This window comes from Silurus meridionalis, chromosome 5 (assembly GCF_014805685.1).
Source record: "Silurus meridionalis isolate SWU-2019-XX chromosome 5, ASM1480568v1, whole genome shotgun sequence".
NCBI lineage: Eukaryota > Metazoa > Chordata > Actinopteri > Siluriformes > Siluridae > Silurus > Silurus meridionalis.
In genome coordinates this window covers 8775823-8798890 of record NC_060888.1, presented here as the reverse complement: position 1 = coordinate 8798890, position 23068 = coordinate 8775823, and the positions used below count along the sequence as shown (strand labels likewise).

Genomic DNA, 23068 nt, shown 5'->3' with positions numbered 1-23068 from the left:
GCCTTTTATAAGAATGTTGATATTGTGAGTCTGCACTAAGGGTATTTCGGCATGATTAAAAGTTAGGATGTAATGATTGTGTATTGTCTGCTCATGCGAATACAACATGGGTGCGTAATTTAAAAGTAACAGCTCAACACAGTGATGATGCGTGTTGTTGAATGGAGAGGTTGAGGGTTCCTAATGATGGCTGCTCAAACAGCCTCAATATTCTCTGCCTTTCGAACACCACCTGGGGACTTAGTTTTTAAGGCTGAACCCGTTTTTTTGTAATTAAAAGACGGGACACAATCATAACGTCTCTACTGGTAATGAATATATATTACAAACACAGAGGCCACCTCACCCAGGACCAAACTACTTGGTTCTATCAAGACGTCTCCACAAAGACATGCTTTGCATAGAGCACTCCCCTTAATGCAACTTAACCTCAGGGATGAACTGGAATGCTGACTCTACACCAGAACTTATTCAACAGAACTTATACAAATTTTCGCAGATGAAAGGTGCAAAGCCATGCAACCATGCTCTAACATCTAGTGGAAAGCCTTCCTAGAAGATTAGAGTTTATTATGGCAAAAACAGAGATTAAATCTTGAAGGGATGGTCTGAAAGCACATATGGGTGTGATGGTTAGGTGTCCACAAACCTCTGGCCAAATAGTGTGTCTAGGTATATCTGGACAACGAAACTTTAGCAATGCATATCACAAGGTCTCATTAACTGCATAGGAAAAATATAAGCTCTGTCCTTTATGATAATTTGTACTTTGATTGGAGAGTGAATGCTTTGTCTAACTTTTAGTTTCTCGGGATGTGGGCTGAAAAATATTAGTCCCAACGCACATCTAGGGGATGTTTCACTCTGTGTAATTACCTGACATGACTGTCACTGATTAGCTGTTAAAATCTCTGCACTGGGCTTGTTAAGGCTGATTAGATGTCGCCACAGTGCTGTTTCTATCCATTCGGTGTACTTATCTTGCGACCTTTAGTGATGCTGCTGCACCTTGTTCTATAGAAGTCTAAGTAAACTGCTTCAAGAAATTTGCTAACAGCAAATAATCTGTAACATTAGAGAGCATTGGTTAGTCATTTGGGAGCAGCTATGATCAGTGATTAGTCATTTGGACCTTCGGCTCACACAAATGAAATTCAGTTAGTGCACACTGTTGGTGAGTTGACATTTGCGGCATTTAGCAGATGCCCTTGTCCAGAGTGACGTACAAAAGTGCTTTCAGTCTCTAGCAATGAATAAATCTACACTGGTACACTAGATTACAATTTAAGATAAATCAGCCTACAACTCTGTTGAGGGTTTTTTTTTAACAGAGCAAACTTGGAAAGTGTTAGTTTAAGTGTTTCAGGAAGAGGAAAGTCTTCACCTGTCACTTGAAGATAGCCAGGGACTCCGATGTTCGGACATCTAGGGAAAGTTCATTCCACCTCGGTGCGAGAAAAGAGAAGAGCCTTGAAGTATACTTACCTTATGTACTACCCTGAGAGAAGGTGGTACCAGTCGAGCAGTGCTGGAGGATCTCAGACAGTGTGGTGCAGTGCGAGGTGTGATGAGGTCTCTGAGGTAAGAGGGTGCTGGTCCATTTTTGGCTTTGTAGGCAAGCATCAGGGTTTTGAATCTGATACGTGCAGCTACTGGAAACCAGTGAAGGGAGCGCAGCAGTGGGGTGGTGTGAAAGAACTCAGCCCGGTTGAACACAAGTAGCGCAGCTGCGTTTTTGGATCATTTGCAGTGGACGAATATCGTTAAGAGGAAGACCTGCCAGCAGAGAGTTGCAGTAGTCTAGTCTTGAATTGACAAGAGACTGAATAAGCACCTGGGCAGCCTGTGTGGACAGAAATGGTTGAATCCTCCAGATGTAGAGAAGAAATCGACAAGAACAAGCCACATTAGCAACATGTTCAGAGAAGGGCAGTTGATTGTCCTTAATCACCCCAAGGTTGTGAGTAGTAGCTGAAAGGGAGAGCAGAGAGTTATGAAGAGTTATCCAGAGATTCTGACCTGGAGATGAATCACCTGGGATGACCAGCAGTTTTGTTTTGCTGGGGTTGACCACATCTGCTCTTTCAACTTGTGTCATTAGCAACTATGATGTCAACTAAAGAGCAGCACTGGGTGCCGGACAGTCAGTAATGTTTTTGTTTAAAAAAGCTAATATTTTTTTACTTGGCTCTTTTATTTAATTAATCCCAATTCAATTATTTGATTTGTATAGTGTTTTTAACAATAGACAGAGTCTCAAAGCAGCTTTACATAGATAATGTGGTAAGAAATAATAAATAAGTAAAAATAATTGGACAGTCAAATTAAAATTGAGGTGACAGTAAGATAATCTTCACTTGATGATGACTACTGTCAGGCTTATGTTTATATAAAACAATGGGCCATTTAAATAAAATAAAAACTAAATACTACAAAAAATAATGATGTGACACACCATACTGCAAAAAAAATTCAGCATGGTCATATCAGCCACCAGCTGCCAAAACACATGCTGGTCAAGCTGGTAGACCATCTTTGCCAGCTGGTACAATCAAAACCATTTCGAAATGATCGCTACTAATGCTACACCATACACAATTTGTTTAAAGTAAAAAAATAAAATAAAATAAAACATTTATGGTAAGGCAATTCAAAAATCTAATGATTGATCAATTCATTCAAATTATGACTTACCAGCTGGCAAAGATAGTCTCTACCAAATTCATCCACTTAGTCTGTGTATTGGAAGCATATTGAATTACACCACTGTGGAGAAATGTGAACCAAAATGATAATATATTGTGTAAATTAAAATAATTGGGAACACCTTCATATTCATGCAGATATCCAAACAGCCAATCCTGTGAAAGCAGCACTATAAAATCATACAAACATAGAGTAAGTTAATGCTTGCATCAAACATCGGAATGTAGAAAAAGTGGGATCTCTATGACTTTAAACATGACAGGGGGGTTGGTTTGGCTATATTAAACATTTTAGAAACTGCTGATCTCTGGAAGTCTAGAAAAAGACTAAGCGATTGTTTTTTTCTAATGTTCACCTCCAGTTTGGGTAAATCTGTACCTCAGATTCTTGTCTGACAGGATTGGAAAACATGTGCACTTCTGCTAACCTATCCACCTCAGGGTTTGATTGTTTGTTCATGCTGAGATGCTTGTTTGCTCTCCGCAGTTGTAAAGAGTGATATTTTTAAGTTACTATATCCTTTCTGGTAGCTTGAACCAATCCAGCAATTTTCTCTGAGCTCTCATATGCTCTGTCCTTTATGATAATTTGTACTTTGATTGAATGCAAAGCATTTCCACAGAACTGTTTCTCTTTCATGTTTTTTTGTCAAGGTGAGATATCAGTTGGCTATAATCTTGTTTCCTGTTGCATAATCATATCTCATTTCTCATATCTCATGTGTTAAGAAAAATTGAATGAAAAAACAGACAATTGTATTGGGAGTGAGAGAATAGGGATTCTGTTACATAAACAAACTGTTTAATGCATTAGTTACATATGCAGTCAGCATAAATTTCGATTTTGCCCACCCTAATCACCAGGGAAGTGAATATGCCTGAATAATGTCACAAGAAACCAACCGTACTGACTGAAGAATACACTGTATTCTGTATGGCTGCACCCATCCACTATTACAGTTTCTTAAACTCTTCTTTATGGCAACACTGTGATAGGAGTCAAGGGTGCCTCAAGGTAGCTTGCTGCCTCTAATATCCAGTGTGGGTTTTGGACAGAAGGAGGTCATGGTTTAATACCTCCTGGGCCTGTGTGACAGCCTATAACACTAGAGGCCACTGGTGTCTCTGCTTGGCTAGAATGAAAACCCGCAGGCACACCAGCCCTTGGCAGATAAGATTTGACACCCCTGGGTTAGGCATTTGATTGAGCTTTTGCTGTACTTCTGTTAAGGCAGATTTCATTCTGCCTGCATCGCATTTGCTGCTGCTACCAGGCGTCACACTTTTATTGTGTTCTGATCATCAGAATGTTCAGATGCCAGGTTATCAGCAGTCACCCCCACAGCTGCCTCATTACTCAAGTTCAGAGACTCAGAAATAGTGAAAACTGAATCAGAAATGGCTTCCTACTCCCCTATAGTGCACTATAGTATATTTATCCTTGACAGTCCACAATGTAACATGTAGAGAGCCATTTTTGAATTAACCATACCAGCTCAATTTAAACTTTTCATCCAATTACAAGCAATGCTCACATCTAACTACTCTGTAATTCTGAAAGTGTCTAAATACATATTGTCACACAACAAAAGCAAAGTCCATGATATCATACTTTGTCAAAGTTGAAGTAAAAGAACTTAATTGTCCTGCACAGAGCTCTGATCGCTACCCCACTAAACTGGGATGAACTGAATCCACCCCAACGTTAGCTCCTGACTTTACTAAAACTCTTGCAGCTGAGCAAAAAAGTCCCCACAGCAACGCTTTGAAATCTAGCCTTCCCAGAAGAGTGGTGAGTAATTATAACAGAAAAAAAGAGAGAAAAGCTCATAGGACATTTTTTTGAACATGGCAAAAGTCATCAGTAAAAAAAATGCCACATTGTTAACTTTCTCAACTCAAAATATTGCTTTTGATAAATATTTTCAGAAAAATAAATGTTAGACTGTATGACAAACAAGTGCTGAAAGACATTTTGTAGCAGCAGTATTAAACCATGTACTGCTTGCTTGCAAAGCTTTGCATGATTCATTTGCCTCAGGGCAATTCACAGAGATAATGCCATGTTGGTAGACAATTTCATTGTCATGCTGTTGTGTGTTCTCAATGTCACTGACTACTGTTTTCAAATAGCACGACATCGAAAACTATGTCACAATATTTACTGTACAACATGAGCCATTTTGTTTACAGTTTCGCAGGCATTCTAAAACTTTATTCAATTGTTTCAATTTAAAATATTGTATTTGTTATGTAAATCTTTGAGTTGGAATTTGGCATCTTTTCACTGTGCATGTTGTAACTGAATATGTTTTCAACTGAAAAATTCTATGACAAGGGTTGTTCTACAGAAATAAATATACTCAACAGGGACTTGACAGATAAACAGCAGGTAGCAGTCTGCCTCACATTTGCAAAAGACTGTAAATGATAATCTGCTATTCACATCACACAATTATCACAAAAGATGCTGTGGGTTATGATTTAAAATAGCATTTGCTTTTCTGAGATATGAATGGGATGCAGTGTTAAGGAAAAACTGTGATTTTTATGCTTTGAGAGTATTTTGATATAGCTTGAGTCCATCTTTTCCCCAGACCCCCAAATTTGGGTTTACTTGAATTACCAATGGGCTCTGGGAAAAACAACCCTTACTTTCCCCTGTTTTGTAACCTTTTATTTTGCAAATTATTATTATAAAAAAATGCAACAAAGAAAATGCCCTGCCATGCAGCTTTTAAATCTACCATAAGACCTATTTTTTTAACCAGTCTCCTGGATTTTGTAGATTTACATGATTAGTAAATATTACTAAATAGAAGAAATGTCAGAATTTTAGATTTGAGCTCATGACAACAACCAGGAAGATGTGACACAGCAGAACTGTGTTTTAAAAAAAGCAGGTTCACCTTTTCAACTAGACTGGTGTCAATGCAAAAGGATATTAATTAGTTAAAACATTTGCAGTCACTACTTTTACACATGTACTATTGTCATATTAAAGCATTCTGATGTTGCAGTAGTTCTAAATGATAAAATAGTATTCAATGCTTTGGGTCACAAAAGCTCTTTTTCATACGGCAAATTGATTTTGGAACGCTGCTTTATAGAGATCACAACAAGAAAGCATTCTGATTGACCACTCTCTTCCAGGCTCAGTGTATGGTTTGATAAGGATAGAAATGATGTAAATCATATGCTATGGTCTGGGCAGTCATCAAATCTCAATCCAATTGAACACCTATAGGAGATTTTTGCCCTCTCTACCAAGTTTGAGCGCTCTCTACCACCATCATCATCATCAAAACCCCAGCTAACAGAACATTATTTTGAAAAAATGCCTCAAGCAACCTTCCAGAGAATCTATGTCAAGGCAAATTGAAGCTGTTCTGACAGCTTGTGGTGGCCCAACACCTCACTTAAGGCACTTTGTTTTCCCTTTAATTTGTCACCTGTCTGAAGCTGTATCATAAAGTAAAAGTACACATTGAGGCACTTGGCTGAAGGGCTCAAACTTTCACAGTCGGAGATTAGGAAAGGACTTTCAGTAGTGTCCTTTGTTGAAAGCAAAACTTAGTTGATGGAAATCCAGCAGTATTCAGTGCATCCTAGCCTAACAAATCATGTAAATTCTTTAGGCATTCATAGAATGAATCCATATCAGGAAAACAGAACATGTAGACTCAACACAGAAGCAAATGTAAAATATTTTGATGAGTAGTAGGCAGGAAATATGGCAAAATATTGCATTTAGAGAGAATGAGAGTCAGAGATTGTGCTTGGTTTGTTTGTGCAGAAAGCAGAAATGTGTGTTTTCTTTGTATTACTTTGGTTTCATCAATGTATTTTACATTTGCTTTTGGCAACAATGTGATTTATAACATTTATGCCTATAAAACATTATTGAACTGAACTGAGGTCTTGAGCGAGAGAGAGAGAGAGAGAGAGAGAGAGAGAGTGCAACGAAAGCCTAGTGAGCTTGAGTATTGTAATTTCCAGGATGGATTCGGATTGGGATCCAGCAGTGAGATCAGCAGATGTGTGGCTGCAGGGGTGACCAATCTTACTGTATATAGAAAGGTTTTGTGTGAGTGCAGGCTTTCATTCCAATCATGGAGCTGCCACACCTGATTTTACCAGTTTAATCAGTTGATTTTGATCAGGTGTTGCTTCTGTTTGGTTAAAATAAAAACCTGCACCCAGTTCCGGTCCTTTCTGGATAAGTTTAGTCAACATTGTGTTTATGTCTACAAGTACACTCTTGTTTATAGTTGTCTTTTTGCATATTGTAATGTATAACATAATATACAAAAGGTTACTGGTCGTATTTTGTGTTTTGTGTATCTGTCCTACACTGTCTTGTATTGTCTTTTGTCTTGCACTCTTTGCACTCGGTTGTACACGATGCATTTTATGTGGCTAGTACAACTCAATTTAGTCCTTAGCTCGGTGTTCTGTATGTAGCTCTATGTTGATTATTGTAGCACCAGGGTTGTGGAGAAACACTCCCTCATTTCATTGTGTACTGCATCAGCTAAATATGGTTGAAATGACAATAAAATGACTTGATCCCTGGGTGTGTATAAAAACTTTGAAAGTGCACTGAGGCCACCACAGTAACTATATAATCCATATGTTATTGATACAGACATTTCATGATGTTACAGTTTTCAAAGATCTTTCCCAGACTTACATTGTCACATATTTTCCTTTTCATGAGGTAAGCGTTAAGATTGAGTAAAGATAGATATCAGTGGTTACATTCCATGTGCTCTGGTCTACCTGTCAAGACATGTATGTTTATTTGTAACTTGCAGCAGTGAATGACACAAATATGCTTTGTATAATTATAAATTATTTTTTTACACTGACACTTAATTTATATTTTGAACATTTAAATGGGAGCTTTAGCTAAAGCAAGGAAATATCAGTTGTTTTTTTCATCTTTTTTTGGTGTATGCACTGCTGAATGTATGATAAGCAATAATGCAATCATCATAGTGAACTGATATAACCTGAAATAACTCACCAAAATACCCCTGAAATGCCAGAAATGCAGTCATGCAAAACTGCATGCAAGCACATTGTGCACAACTGGCTCAAAAGTTTGAACTTATGACCACTGGATTACTATTTAGCGAACCTGAAAGGGAGAAAGCTTAAGAAAGTTCAGATTGTAAAATGTTTGTAGGAATACATACCTAATACATTACACTTTTATGGCATTTGTACATAGAGTGAGAAGGAAAAGTATCAGATGACAGGGAATACAGTGATTTGAGACAATACGTCATTTCTCAACAGCCAACGAATCCCCCAGTGTTCTCCAAAGCAGCACACTTTTTTTAAATGAAAAATAATCTCCTTTGTGGCAGCAAATACCTGACATACATCAATTATTTTTGGAAATTTGAGAAAGTCCTAATCAAGGCCTTAAAGGATTAGAAACTCGGTGTCTGGCTGGTTTTTTAGAGCATTCAACCCTCACAGCCGCCCACGGCACAAAGGACCGCTCCTTTAATCACTGACCAATAAAGCTTATTGTTTGTTAATAATTATCCACTCTTTCTGCAATAGCCCAATCCAAATGTTTGACCTCAAGGAATTATTGAATATCAATACCCTTCATCACTTAGAGAAACATCTGTTTGATTTGGGTAAAATATCTTTCATTAATTCATTCATTTATCTTCAGCACCTGCTTAATCCATGTCAGAATTAATGACCACTGATCAGGCATAACATTATGACCACCTGCCTAATATTGTGCTGGTCCCCCTTTTGCTGCCACAACAGTTCTGACCCATTTAGCTCTAAAAGCATTAACTTCTTCAGCAATTCGAGCTACAGGAGCTCATCTGTTGGATCAGGCCAGCTTTCGCTCCCCCATGTGCGTTAATGAGCCTTGGCTGCCCTTGACCCTGTCACCGGTTCACCGCTGTTCCTTCAGTGGACCACTTTTGATAGATACTGACCACTGCAGACCGGAAACAGCAGTTTGCAGTTTTGGAGATCCTGGAAAGTAACTCATATTTACTTGAAATTTATTTAAATTATATTTGATTAAATTTTCCATGTCTTATTATAATACAACAATGTAATTAAAAAAAGGGAAAACACATTTCCTTTACTTTAAATATTCCAGTTCATGTTCTATTGTGCGATCTCTTTTACATGTTCTTTTCCGCAAGTGTTTTTGTTTCATGCAAATTATAAAAGTGACCAAAAACATGCATATGGAGAACACCATCATACCCAAGCCACAGAGCAGCAGGAGCCAAGGCAGTTTTGTACAACTCTCTGTTAGGTTATATGGTTTCGGTGGCAGTGGGGGCTCTGTGTCTGGTGGAAAATATGGGGGAACAGTGGTTAGGTTGCACTGCATGGACATCTCATTGACCAGTATATGAACCCACACTGTGGCCTGAAGAGGTGCAGGTTTCCCGCTATCACTGACTTTGATTAAAAGGTGATGCATACTGTAGTCTCTGCTCACAAGCTGCTGTGCCAGTGTGATGTTCCCTGTGTGTGGATCAATCTGAAATGGGCTGGGATTGATTGGCCTTCTGGCTATAATCTGATATGAAATATCAGAATTCATGCCTGAGTCATGGTCAATAGCATATATTTTGGTGATGATGCTGCCAACCCTGGTATTAGGGGATATGGTCTGGCAGGAGAAGTTGTTGCTTGGCAGGAGCACCTGGGGCTGGTTATCATTTACATCCTCGACAAAAACAGTTACAGATGCAGTGGAGGAACGCTGAGGAGTGCCTCCATCTATAGCCAGCAGGATCAGCTCATAATAGTCATGCTTCTCTCGGTCCACCTCACCTGTACAGCGAAGTGCCAACTGGGACATATCTATGGCGAAGGGAACGTGTGTGCCTAGTACTTGCATATCCACCACTTTTCCATTATCTCCCTCATCTGGATCCACAATTACAATGTTTCCAACATGAGCTAGGTATGGAATACCTTCGGAGATGAAGAAGACTAAGCGTGGTGTGACAAAAGTTGGCGGGTTATCATTTTGATCCAGGACCTTTACGGCCACTGATGTAAAGGTCTCTAATGGAGGAGAACCATTGTCCCTGGCCAACAGAGTGAGAATGTATTCTCCCTGTTGTTCTCTGTCCAATGATTCTAAAGCAGACACTACACCTGTCACTTCATCAATATTAAAGATAGCAGGGTTATTATGTATCAGCCTATATGACACTTTGCCATAAAGCTGGCTATCTGCATCACTTGCACTGACTTGTAGTAAAGAGATGCCAGGCTCATTGTTTTCCTCTATCTCCACCTGATAATAACTCTCCTCAAACTGTGGTGCATTATCATTCACGTCTTCAATCTCCACTTTTATCTGTTTCTTTGCATGCACATGTTTGCCTTGGGCTTCTCTTATAACAATAGTAAGAAGGTATTTGCTACACACCTCAAAATCTAGTGGCTTTAAGGTTGAAAGTAGATAGTTGCCTGCTTGGGCTTTCAAAGTGAAAGCTTTGCTGTCTGTCTCTAAGGACAGAACTCTTTGGATACTTGAGACGTCGCTCAGCTCTAAAAGAGCCAGGAGAGTCGGTGGCTCATTCTCCGGTAATATTATAGTTTGGTTTCTATACTGTGCCACATACTTGATCTCAATAGTTGGCTCTGGGCTACGTAATGGCTGCAGATATACAGTTACCTGAGTTTGCTCGACAGGGCAAGGTGGGCTATTAACAACCACTTTTAACACATGTTCCTCCGGGCTGTCTAGCTTCATATCCATAGCTATACTGATCCTGCCTGTGTTTCTGTCCAGGTGGAAAAGTTCTTTGGCCCGATCGGAGATGTGGAGACTGAAGGAGTAAGTGATCTGACTGTTGCTGCCAAGGTCTGGATCTATTGCTTGAACCTGGGTCACTGTTGTTCCCCGGGTCACTCCTCCTGGCACTGAAACAGTGCGAGGGTTATCAGGGTTGAACTGCGGGCACTGATCATCAACATCGAGCACTGTAACAATTAAAGACACCGTAGCACTTAGTGGCACAGATCCACTGTCCACAGCAACAAGGACCATGCAGTGCTCGTTTTGAGATTCACGGTCCAGCTCTCTTTCAACAATCAGCTCAATTGAAGAACTGTCCTGAGCCACTGTGAAGAATCCTTTAGCACCTTCTAAATGATACCTTATCTGCGCATTACTGCCGATGTCCTCGTCCTGAGCTTTGTCATCTAAAAGCACTCTTATCCCAACACTTGTATCCTCTGGAATTTTTAAACGAATTTCAGTTGTTTCAAAAAAAGGAGCATTGTCATTTATATCCTCCACAATAATAGTTATCTTAATTAGTTCTTGTTCGGCGCCCACTAGGGCATCAGCTGAGATGGTACAGTAGCCACCCTCCTGTGATGGACACAGAGTCTCTCGGTCAATCATCTGATCTGTCGTGTACACATCCCCAGTTTCCTCATTCACTTGAAAATATGATCTTGCAAGCAGCTGGTATGGTGGAGAGTACGCTGTGCTTAGGGTGCCTATCTTAATTCCTTCCGGTCGTTCCTCCAGTGTCGAAAGGGTCAGAGTGTGGCATATGATCTGTCTGACAGATGCCACGAGAAGCACTTTCTAAAGAGAACCAAAGAAAGTCTTTAGCAGTCTGATGTAAACAACACCCCATTTTCCATATGAAATGTTTAACAGTTATTCAAAGTTTAAAGGCACAGTCCTTAGAATAAAGTGTAACAGTATATAACAGACAACACTGTGCACTTCATATGTTTGAATTGCACAAGTCAAAGTTACAGCTTTTTAAATGATCGTATAACATCTGTAGCTATACTTTTTTGTCAGCTTTACTAGTAGTGTTTGTTAAATTTGTGGCACTTACACTTGCGATTGGCTCTCAAAAACATCCACAGACATTTTCAATGCAGAAAAAGAAAGTGTAAATCTGAATCACTTGTTTTCACAAAAGAACGCTGCATATTTTACTATAGAATATTACAGTATAGGTTTGTAAAGCTCTCTCTTGATGAAGACAATAAAGAGACATATAAAAATACACCTTGTCTTTCTATATTTATTACCATTAAATATAAATTATACACAGTTTATGGCTCCTAAATGAAGAAAAATCTAATCGTTTTTACCATCACGTTGTAAATTATTTTTAAATAATTATATAAATTGAAATTGCATTACAGTTATATCTGACTCCTTCAGCCACATCATCCCTAATAATTCATAAACCATTCGAGTTTTAGTGTAGTTCTGCATTTGAACAGTTCATTTATTTAAAGAAGACGTGTTCCTCATATCATAGTTTTAGATATGAAAGTTTTCATGTTGTAAGTCGTTTCACTTCTTATACAATACTGTTCCTGCATACACACCTTATCTCATTGAGCATGTTTAACAAGTGGGTCTGCCTTGAAGAAAAACAAAAAGGCATTAACTAGGACACCCTGCACAAAATGATTTGAGACAAAAAAACAACTCTCGGGTACTCATTTCCTAAACAAAAATAAGGGTGGATAGACAGTGCATAAACAACTCACCTGTAACAGACACACCATGTTCATAGTTCCGTGAAACGCAGGTGCTCATTCTTCATGTGGTTGCGAGCTGTGTGGGATGAAACATGAGTGTGACTAAGATTTCTGAGGGAGGGAACTCTTTAAACTGCCAAATGCAAGTGAAAGGTGTAGAATAAAACCTGTTCTGTCAATCTTCACACTCCTTTATACGGATTCTTGCTCATGTTTATGCTGCCAAAGTAGTTTGATTCAAGTGAAAAAACAATAATCCTGTTACATTGCACACAATTAAATATCCCCCCCACACACACACACACATACTCACACACACACACACACACACACACACACACACACACACGCACACACACAAACAATCATTATGAAGGCGTTCCATTGCTATAATTATTAATATGTTAATTAGTACTCTGCCTAATAAATATAACCCAAGCGTTTTTCAATTTCAATTCCGTTTTATTTGAGCAGCACATTTAACAACAGACATGGTTCCTTGGCAGCTTCAGAAATCTGGATGTAGATTTTGATCCCAAATGAGCAAACCAAAGGTAAAAGTGATAGGGAAAAACTTGAGGAAGAAAACTTAAGAGGAACCATTCTAAAAAAAAGCAACTTAACTGAATGACATAAAAACAATTACTTTTCCTATAATTATTTACTTCTAAATCAAGAAAACTAAATGTACTGTAAGGGTGGACATTATGAGCAGTACAGTCTTTATTAGTACTATGGTAATCAGGTGAGATTATTTACTGAAGAAATGGTGTATACACTATGTATACAGGGTCTAAAGTTTTGCGTGCATACACTAACCATTCACTTTTTTAGGAATACCTTTACACATGCATTTGCATGCATTTATCTAATTGGCCGAGCATTGGGCATCAGTTCATGCAATAAATTATGCAGATATAGATCAAGATCTTCACTAAAAGTTCACAAGAATCATCAAATCGAAATAAATAAAAAAAACACTGCAACTTTGATCATATGATGTTTGATCCTTTCATGTGAGATCATGGGATGTTGGTGTCCGATAGACTGGTTGAAGTATTTCAGAATCTTCTGATCTCTTGGCAGATTCACACACCACAGTTTTTAGAGTTTATACAGAATAATGTCAAAAAAACAGAACCTTCTCTGAGCGGCGGATCTGCTTACTGAAACCCCCTGCCGATAAGGGAGAAATTAGAGCCTAAATTAGAGCCAAAGTCTATAGTGGTCTTTACAACTGTGGTGAGCAGAAAAGCATTTCACAATGCACAGCACATCAGATCATGAGATAGAGAACAGCAGAACACCATATCAAGTTCCACTTCTGTCAGCCAAGAATAAGAATCTTCACCATCATGGGCACAGAGTCACCCAAACCGGCCAGTCGAAGACCAGAAAAAGGACAGGCATATGTATTTTCTTAACGGCCCAGTTTCAACAGGCCTCAAGATAACTGCATGAATCTTCATGTTCCAAGAATGTGAACGCTAAGTGTAGTAAACAGTATTGACTACTTTTACACTGCCCTCTAGTGTATACACTGGCTACTACACCTAGCCAGGTAATACATAAAGTAGAGCTTAAGGTAACCTAAGTGCATGTCTGTGTTTTATGTGCTTATTGCATATTATTGACGTATGATATAGCTCAGTCAATTGACATCTATGAAATTGCTGAATCATTGAAATCTATAAGCTGGTAAATACATAAAGCTGGAGGTAGCAGAGCTGAAGATGTTGAGATTTTCATTGGGGGTGACGATGATCGACATGATTAGAAATTAGCTTATTCAAGGGAATGTGAATATAGGACGTTTTGGGGAGAAAGTCCTGATTGAGATGGTTTGGACATGTGCAAAGGAGGGACAAGGGGTACATTGGTAGGAGAATGTTGAGGATGGAGCCACTCAGGAAGGAAAAGAGGAAGACAAAGGAGGAGGTTTATGGATGTGGTGAGGGAAGACATGCAGGTAGTTGGTTTGAAAGAGGCAGATGTAGAGGACAGAGGAGTATGTAGACGGATGATCCGCTGTGGTGACCCCTAATAAGAGAAACCCAAAGAAGAAGAAGATACACACATAATATACAGTATATATATTGCCATTGGGGAAAAGTGGAGGTCATCACAAATAGAAAGGAGGACTAGGTGATGGACAGGTGTCCACAAACCTTTGGCCATGCCATGTATTTTAGTTAAGGGTCATGTGACTAATCATAATCTATTGATTCATTCCATTTGAATAAACTGGCCTAGCATTTGATACTAGGGGTGCCACTGTTAATAATGTGATAAACTGTGGCAGATTACTTTAATCATTTAATTAGAATCAATCAAATAGGCTTCTTAAAAATAAACCATTTAAAACACGAACTGCAAATAGCACACACAAAATATTTAGTACAATTTAAACAGACCCACTATGCCAATAAATAATATTAAATTCAGTTATTTTGTACACTCATGACTATTAAATGACTATTATTATTATTGAGTTTATTCATTAAAATAATGAATTTTAGTTAATTAAATCTGTTTGAATTGGATAACAAACAAAATTAAAAGATGAATTTAAAAAAGTGACTCTATTACAGTTAAGTGATAAGTGAATTTATTACAATTACTATTCTCAACTACAGACATCTCTATTCTTGATCAACAGAACTGTTGCATACAGAGCTGCTGTGTATATATATTTAAGTATTTGTACTTCGTTACATCCCATCTCTGCACTAGGAACACCTTTAGGAACTGTAATAACTTTTAACCCCTCAACATGGATTCTAGTGCCCTTTGGATCACTTGTTTAAGCTCCTTTCCTGCTCACAATAACTGCTATTACAAGCTGTTCAATCCCTGTCTGTTCTCCTGCCACATTAAATAAGCAGAAAGTCTTGATCTGAAAAAAATGTTAATAGTAAAAAATATAAATAAAAATAAAAAAACAATTAAAATTTTCTGAAAAAAATACACTAATACATCTGGTATAATTAAATTAAGATGACATACATTGAATTATCTGATGACATCCATGTTCACCAAGAAGTTCAATAATGCAGTGGATGAACACCTCTCTTGCATTATTAACAGAACACTGCTCATCTAAAGAGAAATGAATGAATCATCTATCCTTCCTCACTATATATATATATATATATATATATATATATATATATATATATATATATATATATATATATATATATAGTGAGGAAAATAAGTATTTGAACACCCTGTTATCAAAGCTAGGATAATAAATGTAGTGGAGGTGGACATTTTAAAGGCAGACTAACAGGTCTTTGAGGGTCAGAATTCTAGCTGATAGACAGGTGTTCACATACTTATTTGCAGCTGTATCATACAAATAAATAGTTAAAAAATCATACATTGTGATTTCTGGATTTTTTTTTAGATTATGTCTCTCACCTACGATGACAATTTTAGACCCCTCCATGATTTCTAAGTGGGAGAACTTGCAAAATAGCAGGGTGTTCAAATACTTATTTTCCTCACTGTATATATTATACACACATATTTGCACATTTCATAAACCCATATTTTATTTATGATAAAACAGAACATTTTGTTCAAATGTTTACAATGAGGAAATGTACCATTTTAAGGAAATCTTAAAAGCTACAAAAGTCTGGAAAGTGCCACATGGGAGAAAAAGTAGATTTGACCTAGGGACTATATGTGGTTTTGATTTAACACACTTAGTTATTCACACTAGCAGTGTTAGCTAATTTTCACACTGACAAAAATGAAAAGTCAATTGCCTTAGAACAGGGGTCACCAACCTTTTTGGAACTGAGAGCTACTTCTTGGGTACCGATTAATATGAAGGGCTACCAGTTTGATACACACAGTTTTTATTTTGATCTGAAATAACAAATTTGCTCAATTGACCTTTTATTATATGTTATTATTAATAATGAATGATATTCATCTATGTGAAGACACTGATCATGGTAATGATTTCTCATAATAATTATCAACAACAATTTAACAAAGTAGGAAACAGCAAGTTTTTTTTTACAAAAGGCCCGCGAGCTACTCATGTGGTCCTTGCAGGCTACCTGGTGCCCGCGGGCACCACGTTGGTGACCCCTGCCCTAGAAGACAAAAACTATTGACTGGCGTAAAAGGAAATGAGCTTTTCTGCTCTGAAGCCTATAGACAGCTTTAGACTACGATTCTGAGATAAAGTAGCCGTTGAATAGCTTTAAAACTGATGTGAATTGACCATGAGAATAAGGAGTTAAAATACTTAGATACTAGACATAACTACATTTATTATACTTATTATTGCTGATATAAGTAAATTTATGTCATCACTATAAAATAAAGGAATAAAGAGACGTTTACTGAAAGAAATGAAAAAATTATTAATTCATCAAAACCCCAAACAATTAAAGTACTTTTCTTTCAGGGTAAGTAGAACAAATATACTATATTAAGCTACATTTTCTTTGAGAAAACTTGTGCGATAAGCTTTTGTGCTCTATTAAGAACTAAAATCAGGAAGCTACTAGACAAGATTAAGGCCATGGTGGGGAATCTGAGAGACAAATTTCAATGTAGATTTCTTTTACTTTTGAACAGCGGTTTTTATGATTACCATTATGATTTATTTACACATAATGCTGCTGATTTCATGTGTGTGAATGAGAGGAAGGGCAGTGGAGTGGTGTGGTTGCACAGTGCAAGGTAATGGAGAGTGTGTTAGAGAAGTGAAGAAAAGAGTGTAGGCAGGGTGGAGTGGGTGGAGAAGAGTGATAGCAGGAGTAATTTGTGATAGAAGAGTATCTGTGAAACAACAATAACTGTAAAATTACATCAATTTCAGTGTTTTCAGAGCATTCTTTCTTGTTTTTCATTTGTTCCAAGAGATTCACATATAATTTAGTCATTTATAAAAGCCCACTTATTCTTATGTATATGATATTTTTGTTAAGTAAATTCATGTATATATTGTACTTTACATTCCAAATTGTCATTCTTCGTATTAAAAAAAACACCAATTTGGCAAATACTTGTCATACCCTCCACAACTCAGGTTTTCCGTCACGCTCTCCGTCTCGGTTACGTCAGAGGAAAACTGCGCCCTGATTGGCTGAGATCTTTCTTTCCAAGCTCAGAGTGGAACACCGCTGCTCGGAGACAGTAATGGGCGGGGGATGTGGCTGTGTCTTTTTTTAACCAACCAATCAAATCACGTTTTTTTTTTTTTTGACAGCGGCTCCGCCTTCCTGCAACATGACGTAGTGGCTCAGAGTGGTATTTTACTCAAATATCTCACTCAACTTTTTTGTTGATCTCCCATTAGTTACTTTCTGAGGCTCAACAGTCAGCATGTCGTCCTTACCCTTCACAGGTAAATCTTTTTCTTCTTCATTTATTGGTTGGTCTTCAGTGTATAGAAATACATTTTAGAATTTCATTGGATTTATTAGAATGAAAAAAGAGAGATTTATATAAACAAGTGAACTTATTCGAATTTGCATTATTTGATGATTGAATTCCAATCATTTATTCTAATAGTTTACTTCTTAAATTATTAGATTATAAATATTATTTTTTAACCTCATTATAAGTGTATTGTTATCGAAAACCAGGTCACACCCCGGTAAAGCAGAAGTGTAGCTAAAAAAAACTTCCCCCTACAGTCTATGAACTTTTTTCCCCCCTCTGGACGTGGGTTTGAAGTGAATGATTGTTTTTATACAATGACCCCTCTGCAGACTTGGACAGTGAGATGGGGGAGCTCCTGGATGAGTTCGAGGCCGTGGTGGAGAAGATGTCAGTGCCGCCGGTGAGCGCGCGCGTGGCGGAACTGCGAGGCGGCTACGGGGACGCGGTGACGGACAGCGGCATCGAGGATGCGGATGACGGTGAGCGCGTCACTCCATCACCTTCCTTCTAGTGTGTGCACTTGCACTCGTCTGTTGTGTTTCTCACATCCCGTGATGGTACAAGTGTGAAATAAAAATAACTGCTTTTTAATAATTTAGGTAAATAAATAACTTTTTAAAGAGAGTTTTCTATTGTTTCACACACACGCACGTGAGATTACCCTTACGCCACGCAAACTCTCGCGAGAACCCACGTGGTTACGCGAAACCGGGAACCGGTTCTTTTCTGAAATGCAGAAGAGTAACTATAATTAGGTATTTACACATTTAAAATGCAGTAAAATCAAAATGTCCCAAATGAAAAAAAGTTTCATTAATGAAAAGTCTCATACCTGAAACAATGAAGTGCTGTAAATGTTCACATTAATTACCTGCTCTCATCTATAACCTTAAAGGAAATAAAAATCATCAGAAGCCAAAACAGTTAAAGTGTTTTTTTTTTCTGTCAGATTAAGTAAAACAAATAGACTATATCAAGCAAGCCTTTTTTTCTACAAGAATTTTTGTCCCGACATGAAAAATGTAAGCTTTTATATTCTTAAGAGTCTGAAACTGAAATCAGGGAGATTAAATGTGAAGGAACCGAAAGACAAATTTTGGATTAGATTGCAAGGTAAATTTCTTTCACTTTTCACAGAAGTTTTAATGATTGCCATTATATTTTATTTCCACACTAATGCTGCTGATATCTCAGATTCATCTTTCAAATTGTATTGGTCACACACATGAACATTTACAATATGACTGCAGATCTATGTATGAATAGAATTGACATTAACCAGAATATACTTCTACACATGTAGGGAAATATAACACATGGGATACAGAGTTGTTTCATGTGTGACCCTGGAAAAAAAAAAAAAAAAAAAGAACACGCTTTAATAACTCGAAATGTGAAAATCACACGTGGGTTTCTCACTGATCAAAACCACTAAATGAACCGTTGTTCTGTATTGTTCATATCAGTCTGACTACATACAAATGTACGAATGGGGTTTTTATGGATGAGGTTGAGGGTATGTAGAGTAAAGAATAAAGAATAGCCTTTAATGCGGAATGGTATCCTCTACTACTGTGAAGTCATTCTATTTTTTAGATTTGGGAAATTAAATCACTTGTCTGTGTGTATGTGTGTTTCTCAGCTAGTGAACCATCTCAGGCAAGCAGCTTAAATGCGAGTGTAGAAGAGCTCAACACCGCAGGCGTATCGACTTCACAGAAAGGTATTGCTGTTATATTTCAATTCTGGTAACCATCATATTTACACAACAAAGCTGAAGGCATCTGTATGTGTGTATGTATGTGTATATGTGTGTGTTTGTGTGTGGGTGCTATTTTAGTTTTGTGCAATTGAATACTTTGATGCAACTAACAGTTTTGTGCTAGCATTTGGCACCTCGGTGTGGTCCATCCCTGCGTACGCAAACCTTTTAATTTGAGTAACTAGGTGTTTGATGAGATGGATTATTATAGAAGCTTGAAATGAATTGAAGTATTTATCAGTGAAAGCCCTTTATCTTGTTACGTCAGGCGACCATTCAAAAAAGGATAAGACTCTGAACAGTTCCACTTCAAACCCCTGCAACACTCAAGAGATGATCTGTTTCAGGCTAACTGAGCTAATCTCTCAGTAGAGGATGTTTACGATAAGATTTTAAAACCCGATTTAAAGCCGGTTGAACATGCCGCTGCGAATTAGTTTTTTTAGCTATCAAGTGTGGGATTGGATTTTACTTTTTAGTCCCCGCATCCCAAACTGTCAGATTGCATTTCCTCCAGTAGAATATTCCAGAGGAAATGCATGGGCACTTAGCAGCATTTGTTTTCACATTCCAGAGCAATTCATCTTCTACCCCCTCCTTCACTCTGCCTCTATCTTTTATTTCCTTCAGCCAAACTCGGGGACACCTCCGACCTAGAGAGCTTTATCGAGAACTTGGACAAGGAGCTTGCAGGTAAACTAACAGTACCACCACAAAAATATATTTCACGTACACAAATAATGCATATGAGCCCTAATTCTAGATACCTCCTGCAAGGATATGTGCAATATTTATCCATTTTAGCTTTGTATTAACTTTACTTTACTTTTTCAATAATTCAAGGTCAGCTTTCCTAATGAAGAGTCAATTCCTCACTCAAGTAACTTAGATAATGCAAATGCGGGCTTTTACGCACTGCAGATATACGACGTGGAGATATTTGTTTTTGATTGCGACTCTTCACTGCATGATAAAATATATGGTGCTCATATGTCCCCGACTCAAACATTAGAGTGCAATCTGCGATAAAGAGTACAGACAGAAATGAAATTTTCATTGCCGCGATAATGGCGCTGCTACTAAATTACCCCAGTGGCTGCCTATCAACAAAAGACCAGTGGTTTTACAAGGCCTGCTCTCAGCATGCCATGCTATCAGTGGGTTGTAGGGATAAGTGCAGATCATGAATCATAAGTCCCCAGACATCTGGGTACACTTTGAGCATGTTAATCCTTTCTGCCTGCCTCCCCTGTCGACCCACGCTATGACGACTTTATCTTCTTGACAGAGATGTGAACAGACAGGACTCATGTAACTACAGGACAGGAGCCAAGACTATCAGCACGTACCAGCAAGAAGACACGGAAACCTGGCATCAATGAACAAACTAAATCCTCGTCTTGGACAGAAGATTCCTTTGTTGTACTGCACCCAAGAACAATAATTATGGAAAACAAATTACAACGAAGACATTTTAGCATCAGCAATGTTTTAACCGGTTAAAATGCACCTGTGTATATATATTTATATGTATTACCACAAAAATTGGTATTTTAGGAGTTGGGAAAATGCTAATCAATAGTCCAAAATTGTATTGATTATGAACCTCAGCCATTAATACAACTGGATTTATTATGAAGGAATTTTTTTTTTTTTTGTAAGTCAGAAGATTTCAGATGTTCAAATGTTGAATTCTGGCTAAAAGAATTTTTTATATTGATGCTGACTTTATAAACTGTAACACCTTTTTTAACCCAGTCAACTCATATATTTGAAGATTTTTGACATATGAACTAAAAACTTTTTTTTTTAACTTCTGAATGCATAAAGACTCATGGCAGCTATTTGTATAAATAATGCTTTATGTTGTATGTACTTTCCAAATATTCATATTATTGCACATAGTCTGTTTACACTGCAATTGAGCAATATTTTTTATAGAAAAGGAAACCTGTAAAATAAAAAAAAACTATTTAACATTTTTAAAACATATTTAAATTTTTTCGGTTACTGGTGTATTGAAAAGCATTTGTAGTTCTATAAACTACCTAAAATTTGCATGTCTTACTGTCTGATTTATATCACTTTTTATGTTAAACTCTTAGTAATTCAGTATGCCAGCTATGCTTTTTTTTTGCCTTTGGGTAGACATAGCTACAAGTAAATAAGGAAATTGTGGTTAGTCAGCAGCTTGACAGGAAGTATGTCAGTTGCATTGTTTAAAAAAACTGCACTAAATGTAGTTCATCACACAGAAGCAGGTGGGGGTGTACAGATCTGTATTGCTTGAATAAGCACAGATTGTGCAATAAGTAGGCAACAATACTCAACTCTTGGTCGCAGTGGAAACAGCCGCAGCCATTCCAAAAAAAGCAGAGGGAGAATTTCAATATTGCAAAACTCTAAATGTCTCAGCTGTATTTTCTATAGTGAGCACATGAAGCGCATGATGATTGTATCATCCAAAGATTTACCTATATTTAGATTCTACAAAACCACAACATTTGTACATTCACAGATCATGTTTTTTGCAAACAGAACCTGCAACAGTACTTGAGTGCTTTTGAGTGCACACAATTGTAGAGGATGTTTTTTTGGTTGTGATAGCATTACATTTTTCCTTTATTTACCTGGGTTGGAATGAAAGATCTTGACTGTTCTGCTATACAGTTTTAAGCTCAACCCAGTTAAACACCTTTGGGATGAATTGGAATGCTGACTGCACCCCAGGCCTCCTCACCCCACATCAGTATCCAACAGTACTAACACCCTTGTGGCTAAATGAACACAAATCTCCACATGCACAATCCAAAATCTAGTGGAACATCTTCTCAGAAGAGTGGCTGTTATTATAACAGCAAATGGAGGTAAATATGAATCTTATGGTTAGCTTTCTACACATTCTTTTGTTATAGCGTCAGTAACCAAAAAAATGTAGATCTGATGACATTTCATGCCCTGAACATCTAACTAGTGGAAACATGCACAGATATGCTTATTAACAAACTGAGTGAAATGGACTTTTGGTTAATTCCATTAATAACATTTTGAAAATTGTAAAATTGTTTTGCATTGGTTGTGCCAGTTATACACTACATAGAACTACATAGACTACATTCATATTGTTTTACTCATTTTTATACTCATATTTTTTTAACAGATTGGATTTCCTGCAATTTCTTTTTTCTCAAAATCTTTGAAATGTAAGTATTTGTGTCAATGAACAAATCATTGCCATCAGAATAACAAATCTTTTTGTCATTGATCACAAACAAGAGTCAAAATGTTTAGTCATGTTGTTAGTATGACGCAGTTTCAGTATTTCCTGATATAAACTACGGTTTGGATTACAATGATTGAAAAAAAAGTCTGAATTTCTTCAGTATGGCATCTATGAATGTCAGCAGCACATATTTATTTATTTGATTGTATATTTTATTTATATTGATTGCAAGAGAGCAGACAGGATTCATCCTTTTACTGTACTAGTGTTTTTTGTTTCTTGGTTGTTGTTCTATTTTAAAAAATTGTAATTCTGTGTTTTGCTCTGTCTGTATACACTCAACAATTAAAACGTTCATGAGATTCACCTTTGACCTGTTTTAGGGAACTAGTTGATCATTAGTTGATCTGATGCCATACACTCCACAAC

The 23068-nt window shown here is 37.4% G+C and overlaps 2 protein-coding genes across 2 annotated transcripts; one reads left to right on the top strand and one right to left on the bottom strand.

The window, feature by feature from the left end:
- Positions 1-7315: 7315 nt before the first annotated feature.
- Positions 7316-12429, bottom strand: pcdh20 (protocadherin 20). Its single transcript, XM_046848865.1, has 3 exons — positions 12410-12429; positions 12252-12318; positions 7316-11319 (listed from the first exon to the last, which is right to left on the bottom strand). The coding sequence occupies exons 2-3, from the start codon at positions 12273-12275 to the stop codon at positions 8833-8835; spliced, it is 2511 nt and encodes an 836-aa protein (XP_046704821.1). The 5' UTR covers positions 12276-12318; positions 12410-12429; the 3' UTR covers positions 7316-8832.
- Positions 12430-17505: 5076 nt separating this feature from the next.
- On the top strand, positions 17506-21393 carry si:dkey-27i16.2 (regulator of cell cycle RGCC-like). Its single transcript, XM_046848735.1, has 5 exons — positions 17506-17616; positions 17984-18133; positions 19297-19377; positions 20047-20109; positions 20705-21393. Exons 1-5 carry the CDS (start codon positions 17595-17597, stop codon positions 20710-20712), a joined length of 324 nt encoding a protein of 107 aa, XP_046704691.1. The 5' UTR covers positions 17506-17594; the 3' UTR covers positions 20713-21393.
- The last annotated feature ends 1675 nt before the right edge of the window (positions 21394-23068 follow it).